Here is a 10,826-nt window from a genome sequence, read left to right as displayed (position 1 = left end):
GTAAATGTGAATAAGAGCAAGGTTATTAGGTACAGTAGGGTTGAGGGTCAAGTCAATTGGGAGGTGAGTTTGAATGGAGAAAAACTGGAGGAAGTGAAGTGTTTTAGATATCTGGGAGTGGATCTGGCAGCGGATGGAACCATGGAAGCGGAAGTGGATCATAGGGTGGGGGAGGGGGCGAAAATTCTGGGAGCCTTGAAGAATGTGTGGAAGTCGAGAACATTATCTCGGAAAGCAAAAATGGGTATGTTTGAAGGAATAGTGGTTCCAACAATGTTGTATGGTTGCGAGGCGTGGGCTATGGATAGAGTGGTGCGCAGGAGGATGGATGTGCTGGAAATGAGATGTTTGAGGACAATGTGTGGTGTGAGGTGGTTTGATCGAGTAAGTAACGTAAGGGTAAGAGAGATGTGTGGAAATAAAAAGAGCGTGGTTGAGAGAGCAGAAGAGGGTGTTTTGAAGTGGTTTGGTCACATGGAGAGAATGAGTGAGGAAAGATTGACCAAGAGGATATATGTGTCGGAGGTGGAGGGAACGAGGAGAAGAGGGAGACCAAATTGGAGGTGGAAAGATGGAGTGAAAGAGATTTTGTGTGATCGGGGCCTGAACATGCAGGAGGGTGAAAGGAGGGCAAGGAATAGAGTGAATTGGATCGATGTGGTATACCGGGGTTGACGTGCTGTCAGTGGATTGAATCAGGGCATGTGAAGCGTCTGGGGTAAACCATGGAAAGCTGTGTAGGTATGCATATTTGCGTGTGTGGACGTATGTATATACATGTGTATGGGGGTGGGTTGGGCCATTTCTTTCGTCTGTTTCCTTGCGCTACCTCGCAAACGCGGGAGACAGCGACAAAGCAAAAAAAAAAAAAAAAAAAAAATATAGGGATCGGGGACTGGAAATCCTCCCCTCCCGTTTTTAATTTTCCAAGAGAAGGAACAGAGAAGGGGGCTAAGTGAGGATATTCCCTCGAAGGCTCAGTCCTCTGTTCTTAACGCTACCTCGCTAACGCGGGAAATGGCGAAAATATATATATATATATATATATATATATATATATATATATATATATATATATATATATATATATACATATATATAGATATATATTACGTCTTACGAACCACTGGTTCACAGTGCTGTCGTCCAAATTGGACAAGGTAGACATTTGAGAAGTCCTCCCCCCTCCCACCCACCCTTTTCCAATTACGTCCTGTTCTCTGGTAACCAGAGAGAGAGAGAGAGAGAGAGAGAGAGAGAGAGAGAGAGAGAGAGAGAGAGAGAGAGAGAGAGAGAGAGAGTCAGTCAGTCAGCCACCCGCTGGGTGGAATCGAGTCGCACACAACAGACATCGACTCCTCCTTAGCGTCAGGCGTGTGTGTGGGAACGCATTCAGCGCGACGCTGGTCCCTGGTCTGTTAAGGTGTTGCAAGTCTTTTTCTTTTTTCATATGTCCTTCTTTCCTTTTTCTTTTTAGGCTGAATATTTAATGTATTTCTTGAATTTTATATATATATATATATATATATATATATATATATATATATATATATATATATATATATATATATATTGGAAAGGATCACAATTTTGCGCGTGATCAAGATATTCTTATAAGTCCACAGGGAAAATAAAACTCGAAAAGTTCCTAAGCGCACTCTCGTGTAATAATCACATCATCAGGGGAGACACAAGAGAGAAATATAACTCAGTTATTTTCCCCGTGGACTCATAGGAATCTATATATATATATATATATATATATATATATATATATATATATATATATATATATATATATATATATATATATTTATATATATATATATATCTTCATTAGGTCATTAGGAGCTTTTGATGGCGCATAGTCCCGTTTCAAACGTGTGTGTTTAACAGCACACTCTGTTGCAGGTCACCTGTCTGTTGCAGGTCACCAGTCTGTTGCAGGTCACCTGTCTGTTGCAGGTCACCTGTGTGTTGCAGGTCACCAGTCTGTTGCAGGTCACCAGTCTGTTGCAGGTCACCAGTCTGTTGCAGGTCACCTGTCTGTTGCAGGTCACCTGTCTGTTGCAGGTCACCAGTCTGTTGCAGGTCACCTGTCTGTTGCAGGTCACCTATCTGTTGCAGGTCACCAGTCTGTTGCAGGTCACCTATCTGTTGCAGGTCACCTGTCTGTTGCAGGTCACCTGTCTGTTGCAGGTCACCAGTCTGTTGCAGGTCACCAGTCTGTTGCAGGTCACCTATCTGTTGCAGGTCACCAGTCTGTTGCAGGTCACCTGTCTGTTGCAGGTCACCAGTCTGTTGCAGGTCACCAGTCTGTTGCAGGTCACCAGTCTGTTGCAGGTCACCTGTCTGTTGCAGGTCACCTGTCTGTTGCAGGTCACCTATCTGTTGCAGGTCACCTGTCTGTTGCAGGTGACCAGTCTGTTGCAGGTCACCAGTCTGTTGCAGGTCACCTGTCTGTTGCAGGTCACCTGTCTGTTGCAGGTCACCTGTCTGTTGCAGGTCACCTATCTGTTGCAGGTCACCAGTCTGTTGCAGGTCAGCAGTCTGTTGCAGGTCACCAGTCTGTTGCAGGTCACCTGTCTGTTGCAGGTCACCTGTCTGTTGCAGGTCACCTATCTGTTGCAGGTCACCAGTCTGTTGCAGGTCACCAGTCTGTTGCAGGTCACCAGTCTGTTGCAGGTCACCTGCCTGTTGCAGGTCACCAATCTGTTGCAGGTCACCTGTCTGTTGCAGGTCACCTGTCTGTTGCAGGTCACCAGTCTGTTGCAGGTCACCAGTCTGTTGCAGGTCACCTGTCTGTTGCAGGTCACCTGTCTGTTGCAGGTCACCTGTCTGTTGCAGGTCACCAGTCTGTTGCAGGTCACCTGTCTGTTGCAGGTCACCAGTCTGTTGCAGGTCACCTGTCTGTTGCAGGTCACCTGTCTGTTGCAGGTGACTCGTTAGAAAGACCGTGGTGTAGCGGTTAGCGATCCTGACCGTGACGCATTCACGGGCCGCCAGCCCGCCCAGGGTCGAGCATGGTATAGGTTCGAATCCCGGTTGCAGGCAGTCGGTCCCACAGTCACACCCAGCTGTTCATCCACCCTAAGGTTTTGGTCGATGAAATGGTTACCTCGCTCAGGGTAGGTACGAATCTTGGTTGCGGGCAGTCGGTCCCACAGTCACACCCAGCTGTTCATCCACCCTAAGGTTTTAGTCGATGAAATAGATACCTCGCTCAGGGTAGGTTCGAATCTTGGTTGCTGGCAGTCGATCCCACAGTCACACCCAGCTGTTCATCCACCCTAAGGTTTTGGTCGATGAAATAGATACCTCGCTCAGGGTAGGTTCGAATCTTGGTTGCGGGCAGTCGGTCCCACAGACACACCCAGCTGTTCATCCACCCTAAGGGTTTGGTCGATGAAATGGGTTCTTCTCTCAGAGCAGTTCTTCTCGCAAGATCCTTAGTCCTGGACTAAGATGCCCAGGAAGGCCACGCCTTCAACGAATAAAAGAAAGAAAGAAAGAAAGAAAGAAAGAAGGAAAGAAAGAAAGAAAGAAAGAAAAAATAGGATAGATTTTGTGAGAAAGCGATACAAAAGAAAACTAGAAGGAAGACGTACTACCCACTTCCCCTTAGCACTAGGATCATCAAGATCGGCTACAGGTAACACAATAAATGAAGTCTATGTTGGTAGTCTGCATAACCTAGGACTCTCTTGGCGTCGAATGGGGACAGCGCCATGGGTCCGTGAAGGGCCTGGTGGTTCCCAGGGACACCACCTCCCAAACCCCCTCCTCCTCCTCCTCCTCCGTCTGTCTGTCACCAGGTGACTACGAACTCACTTTGTCTCCCTTCGAAACAGTTCCCAGACCTAGCGCGCAGCTCCCAGACCTAGCGCGCAGCTCCTAGACTTAGTGCACAGCTCCTAGACCTAGTGCTCAGCTCCTAGACCTAGCGCGTAGCTCCCAGACCTAGCGCGCACTCCCAGAACCAGCGCGCAGCTCCCAGACCTCGCACACAGCTCCCAGACCTCGCACACAGCTCCCAGACCTCGCACACAGCCTATTCATTTCAGAAATATCTATGACCTCAAATCCAACTTCTTATCTCTAGAACCTCATTAGTCTAGCTATTCCCATAATCGTCTTTTTTTCCCCACTCTGAAGCCCAGGTGTCCAGTTCTCCTGGTCTTGTACACCATCAAATCTTCATTGACAATATCTTACAATATCCAGCTGTGCTGACCGTATAGCTGAGGTTACCTTGGCTGGGATCTGTCCCTTCTTCCAGATTTTCTCGCTTTTCCTCTCAGACCTGATGCGTCAGGCGCAGTTGTATTGGACCGTGTCGCATGCAAGGGCCCTCCCAGGGTCGAACCCACATGACTTTGAATCCTGGTGCTTGGCAGTCGGCCCACAGTTCACTCAGCTCTTCATCCTCCCATTGGGATTGGTCGATTAAGCCGGGGTACCTGCCTCAGGCTCCGGGTAATTATACATGTGTAGCATTAATGAGTTGGCCTTCGTGATTAGGGCGGTCACACCTCCAATAACTTCTGTAATTCCGCCTTTATCCTCCATCCTCCTTCCCCACCATCTCGAAATGGGGAGACAGTAATTGGGATCATTCATGCTAGAACGTAATATGTACCCATATCTCTTTGGAAATGTCTCGCTCGTTTGGCTCCATTCAATTTCGAAGTTGCCCCAGTTCAACCCCGTCATAACATAAACAAGACAGTTATAACCATGTCCTCCATTCTCTCCTGCCAACCCGAAGTTATGAACATTACCAAATCTACTTCCCCCCCACGATCATGTAGGTGTGGTGTTGTGTGTGTGTGGGGGGGGACGACGTATAGGTTTTGGTCGCCATAGAGTGGAGTCCTGCTCGCATATCTGGGTTGAGTGTTGTGTGTGGGGGACGACTTTATGTCCTTTGTTTGTACAGGTTTTGTTCGCTATAGAATGCGAGTCTTGCTCGCATATCTGGGTTGATTCCTCCTCCTTCACCCCATCTCTCCATCAGCCAGAGATGGACTCAGAAACCTTCCATCTCATTGGTTCTTTAGGCATCGCCTCGTTCCAGCCATCTCTCTTTGAGGGCCGTGATGCTGTTTCGTTTCCCTCTCTGTTCTACAGGTATTAGTCAGGTCGGGTTCTACTACGACTGATCATGTGGGGGTCTGCTTGCACTGTGTCCTTACCGACGATGATTTGGGGACCTGAGACACGCGCGCGTGTGTGGCTGCTGCTGCTGCTTCCCATAGTTTCTGTGTGGAGGTTCACACAGACATACGGTGAATGACCGTTATTATAACTCCTCTCTCTCTCTCTCTCTCTCTCTCTCTCTCTCTCTCTCTCTCTCTCTCTCTCTCTCTCTCTCTCTCCTTCGTCCTTCCTTTAGGAGTCGAGGTTTACAAACACCAGAAGACATCTGGTTAATTTATTCTTTCCTTTTCACGTATCTTATTTTCTTTTCGCCCCCAGATGGCCTCGCTAGGGGGGGAGGGGGTGCAGGTCTTGCCCGCGTCGCGTCAACCACCATTATAGAGTGACAGAAGACGATCGTGCGTACGTATCTCACGTAGGTAAACAAAGACGGATCTGATCTCACTGTTTTTTTTTATTAAGACTGAAATAACAAGTGGTCCAAGGGGGTTTATACCCTGTGTGGTCTTAGCCTCTAAGTGGGTTACCCTTAGTGGCCTTAGCCTCTAAAGGGTTACCCTAAATGGCCTTAGCCTCCAAGAGGTTACCCTAAATGGCCCTACCCTCCAAGGGGTTACCCTAAATGGCCCTACCCTCCAAGGGGTTACCCTAAGTGGCCTTAGCCTCTAAAGGGTTACCCTAAATGGCCCTACCCTCCAAGGGTTTACCCTAAATGGCCCTACCCTCCAAGGGGTTACCTGAAGTGGCCTTGGCCTCCAAGGGTTTACCCTAAGTGGCCTTAGCCTCCAAGGGGTTTTACCCTTAGTGGCCGTAGCCTCCAGCTGAGCCGCCGCTGCCCTTCGCCTTGGCCAGGGCCTTGCTGGCCGCCGCCTCGGCCTGAGCGGCCGCCGCCTGCGCCGCCTGCAGGTCCTGGAGGGCCTGGGCCTGCTGCTGGCTGAGGGCGTTGGCCTCCTGCTGGGCGCGCCAGGCCATGGCCTCCTGAGCGTCCAGGAAGGCCTGGAGCTCCGAGAGGCTGGTGGTGGCCTGGGCGGCCAGGGCGTGGGCCTCGGCCGACACCTGGCCGAGGCTGGCCGAGAGGGAGGAGGCCGAGGAGGTGGCCAGCTTGGCCGCCTGCAGGGCCTGGCTGGCCCTCCCGGCCAGGGAGGATTCGGCGAAGGCTGCGGCCTGCGCGGCCTGGGCCGCCTGCGTGATCTGCGCGGCCTGCGCCCGCTTCTTGGCGGCTGCGGCCTGCGCCGTCTGGGAGGCCGCGGAGGCTGCGGCTGCGGCCTTTTTGGCGGCGGCGGAGGCCGCAGCGCTGGCGGCCCCGCCCAGTGCCGCAGCGGCGGCCGTGGCTTGAGCCGCAGCCTGGCTGGCGATCTTGGAGGCGCTGGGTCCATGATGACCCCCACCACCTCCTCCTCCTCCTCCTCCACCCACGACCACGTAGCTCCCGCCGCTGTAACCTTCTCCAACACTGCCGCCGTAACTTTCTCCAACACTGCCGCCGTAACCTCCTCCAACGCCGCTTATGGTGGCGATGCCACCTCCGTAACCTCCTCCTCCACCACCACCTCCAACAGTGTTGCCGCTGCCGTAACCTCCTCCTCCTCCTCCTCCAACACCGCCACCACCTCCAACAGTGTTGCCGCTGCCGTAACCTCCTCCTCCAACAACACCGCCACCACCTCCAACAGTGTTGCCGCTGCCGTAACCTCCTCCTCCTCCTCCAACACCGCCACCGGCGTCTCCTCCATAGCCTCCTCCATCAGGGGTGACGAACCCTCGCTTGTCCTAGGGAGAGAAACAACTTGGTCAACAGAGACATCCAATCTCTACCCGTCTGCTGCCCCTAACTACCCCCCTACCTCGTTAACTGCTTAACTACACCTTTGGTTACGTCTATCGTAGAATCGGACAAGGGGGTTGACGGCTATCAGTGGACCAGAGACGCAGTAGCGTCCACCACAAGGTCAAGGGGCAGTAGTGGGTGATGGATAACTCACCCTGGGGGCGTCCCTCGCTCTCCCCGAGACGTCTTCCGCCGTCGAAGTCGACTTCCCGCCCGAGTCTTCGTTCGAAGCTGGGGCCGCGTCCCGACTCGAAGCCCTAGCCACAGCCAGACCTAAGGAAAGAGATCGTTCGAACTTAGAGTCCAATCTAAGGCAACTGCCTCAATAGATATTACTAACTACATATTACTCGTTCGTTTTTAGACGTAGATGACCGACTTTACCGAGGCAGAGGCAGAGTGTTAAGAAGATTCTCGTAGCCATTGTCACGCTTTAGTTTAGAGGTGACCTGACGATAAGCCAACCCCGAACACCTTTATATACCCGGTGACGCCTGGGTTTCCAGAAGCCACCATCTGGGTTTCTATAGTGAAAGTGGCGAAATTCATGAACCTCTTTGACTGTTGACCGATCCTTTGTTAAACATGAAGTTCCTCATGACTCATGATCACACTGGAAGAATACTTTTTCCTACTTTTAATACAGTTAATAAAAAGGACCTCTGTCATTTTGGATTAGTAGCTGTAAGTAATGGAAATATATGAAACGTAGTTACTGTGTGAATTCTCCTGAGCTGGCAGAAGGTAAGTGAGGGAAAAAGACTTGAGTATAATATCATCTCTGATGACCCTAATGCTAAGTAAGCAGTGCACAGAATCAGTCAGAAAATGAGAGGAATTCGAATGTAAATCGAAGAAATTCAACCTCGCTTTTGTTTTGTATACACTTCACTGATGCGTCCCCGTCTTAGATATTATTGTGATCCGTTTTCGTCAGCGTTCTTATAAGAAATAGGAAAAACTGACAGACGTAATGAAGAGAGTAGCGCGGCGAGCGACCAAGAGGATACCCGGATTGAGAGAAACAAAAACGAAACGACTGAAACCCATTTAGATTAGGAAAGAAAAAGATGAAAGAGGATTTGATCCAGGTATTGAGAATTACCAAAGTCTTTGATCTTCTCGATTTATCAAAGGCTCCATACACAAGACAAGGATAGATATCTATACGAGTTACGTCACTCATAGTGATGTTTACAAACTCGTGAGCAAAAGGTTGGACTTCGAAAGAGGCGAACGACCTCACCTGCAAGAGGATTGTTGACGTATGGACAACATCTACCAAGTGGTAGAAGCAGCAGCAGCGCCAGAGATACGACGAAGAATATGACATAGTCTTCGCTACGAGTCCACAACTGATATTATTTCCAGCTTCTTATCACAAATGAAGCCTACATTTCTTTGTAAGTCATCTGTTTGACTTCCTCCTCAAACAGTACTGATAATAGATAGGCGGTGATAACATTAACGTGCGCTGGAGGGGGAGAGAGATATATGGTCGTGGAATTGACACAGAAAGAATGATTACTGTGGTAACGTAGATTGTAATATTGGAAGACGACAGCCACAAACAAGGGCATTGTAATCTCGAGAGAGAACTTGTGTTGGTTATAATAATGGAGTAGAGGACCTGGGTACTTGTACCCTCAAGCACTGGGGGGAAAAGGATAAGAAAGAAGGAGGCATCGCTCTATAAAAGGACGTAAATACCAAAGGAGATTCGACCTATGGAGTGGTAAAGAGATATATAGGTGTCACACACACCCCCGCCAGACAACATTGGCAAGGTGGTAGAAGAGGAAGGAAGTGAAGCACAAAGGGGCCGGGTTTAGAGTCTTGATCACTAGGTTGGAATAGGTGTGGAGGGAAAACCTTCGCCAAATGGATAGCAGGTTATCTCACGGGTGGAGGGAACAACGTAGGCATATCTGAGATGCCTCGTCCAAAATTGGTTTGAAGTCACCAGTGGCGTGCCACAAGGTGGTCTGCTGGGACTGGTTTTGCTTCTTGATCTCTTGTGTGCCACTGACTCGCCAGAAGGTATGGATGGATGGACTTCAACCTGATCGTGTTGTGTTTACTTTGAGAGTATGCGAGTGGTAAAGGATTGGATTATAGTGAACGAAAACATGGTCAATGTAGACAGTATTCAGACATTTAAAAAAGGATCATTACGAAATGTATAAAGGGGTTAGGCTCCCCGCGGGTACATAAAACTCCCTCCCCGTTGCAATGTCAAGAGGTAATAACACATATTCTTTTGTTTCTTTTAATACTAATGATATTGACCTGTTTGTGGTAACTATTATGATAAGACTCTGGACAATAATCAAATAGGGAATATAGAAAACATTGTAGAATTACTGCAAAAATAGACTTAGTAGGAAATTATATATAGAGTTACGAGAGATATACAGTGAGAGAGATATATGTTAATTGAACCAGATTCCCCGACGTATATATAGGATCATAGATCATTTAACTCTTTTTTTACGAAAGTATCATCACCGTCCTTGACTTTATACTTTGAACACTCTACATTACCACGGGAACTCTGCTTCTGTGGTGAACAAGAAAAGTACAGCAAAGTCAAAGACATATACAAGGAAGATGTAGCAGAGTTCTTCAAGATCTAGTTCACATGAAGTGCAGAAAGTCATCCGCCTATGAACATGTCCTTGGATGTATTATTCATGCCAGTCAACCAATCACTTTTGCTGTCCATGTCTGGCCAAAAATGCATCACGTGTGGGGGCATGTCTCTTAGATTTCGCCAGGGAGTTTGTTCGCTCGTGTCCAGCTCTGCCAGGGAATTTGCTCGCTCGTGTCCAGCCAGCTCCGCCACAGCATAGGCCAAACTTTGTTAGACCTGAATATCTTTACTCTCATCCTTCACCTCTTCTTCCCCCCCCGTTATTCACTCTTATTCTCTCAGTTACGTTCTACGTCTCTCTCTCTCTCTCTCTCTCTCTCTCTCTCTCTCTCTCTCTCTCTCTCTCTCTCTCTCTCTCTCTCAAGGGCCAGTAGCCGAGGGGGGGAGACCCGCATAGGTGTGAAAATATGAAATGTAAACACGTAGGCGAGGCAAGCCAATCCATTCTTCACAGGCTTCCGGGACCGCTGTATCCCTGCCTATCTGCCACAGTCTAAATCTTCATGAGGCTCCTGCAGCGCTCAGGAAGCCGGCCACGTCCACCGGTCGGGACCATAAGTTATAAAATGTACTGACGTATGTGCGTCTATGGGCTGGTAAATGAAGGGTCTTAGGATACGTTGAAACTTGTGTTTGTTGTGTTGTAAGGACGGGTGACGTCCACAGCGTACACAGTGTGACTCGTGTTTCTCTGGGGAGTGTGGTATCTGATGGGTGTATGTCTGGTTAGCTGGAGTTCAAGACTGAGTTGGGATGGTGGATGTTGAGTGCTTATCAAGTTATTTCAGTGTGTATGTCTTTCGTCAGTGTTATGGTTAGTGCTGGTGTGTGTGTGGATGGTGGTGGGTGGGATATGAGAGTAGAGGTTACTGAAGTGTGAGGCAGGGGGTAAGCATTTTAGTTTCACATGGATGTTGGTGGTGAGTTATGAGAGTAGAGGTTACTGAAGTGTGAGGCAGGGGGTAAGCATTTTAGTTTCACAAGGATGTTGGTGGTGAGTTATGAGAGTAGAGGTTACTGAAGTGTGAGGCAGGGGGTAAGCATTTTAGTTTCACAAGGATGTTGGTGGTGAGTTATGAGAGTAGAGGTTACTGAAGTGTGAGGCAGGGGGTAAGCATTTTAGTTTCACATGGATGTTGGTGGTGAGTTATGAGAGTAGAGGTTACTGAAGTGTGAGACAAGGGG

The 10,826-nt window shown here is 48.9% G+C and overlaps 1 protein-coding gene across 1 annotated transcript; it reads right to left on the bottom strand.

The window, feature by feature from the left end:
- Positions 1-5,764: 5,764 nt before the first annotated feature.
- Positions 5,765-7,442, bottom strand: LOC139755825 (uncharacterized). The gene is made up of 3 exons (XM_071674429.1): positions 7,373-7,442; positions 7,143-7,261; positions 5,765-6,930 (listed from the first exon to the last, which is right to left on the bottom strand). Exons 1-3 carry the CDS (start codon positions 7,410-7,412, stop codon positions 5,962-5,964), a joined length of 1,128 nt encoding a protein of 375 aa, XP_071530530.1. The 5' UTR covers positions 7,413-7,442; the 3' UTR covers positions 5,765-5,961.
- Between the last annotated feature and the right edge of the window lie 3,384 nt (positions 7,443-10,826).

This window comes from Panulirus ornatus, chromosome 20, assembly GCF_036320965.1.
Source record: "Panulirus ornatus isolate Po-2019 chromosome 20, ASM3632096v1, whole genome shotgun sequence".
In the NCBI taxonomy this organism is placed as follows: Eukaryota; Metazoa; Arthropoda; class Malacostraca; order Decapoda; family Palinuridae; genus Panulirus; species Panulirus ornatus.
Note: the sequence above shows the minus strand (reverse complement) of the source record. Positions and strands in the feature narration are given on the sequence as shown.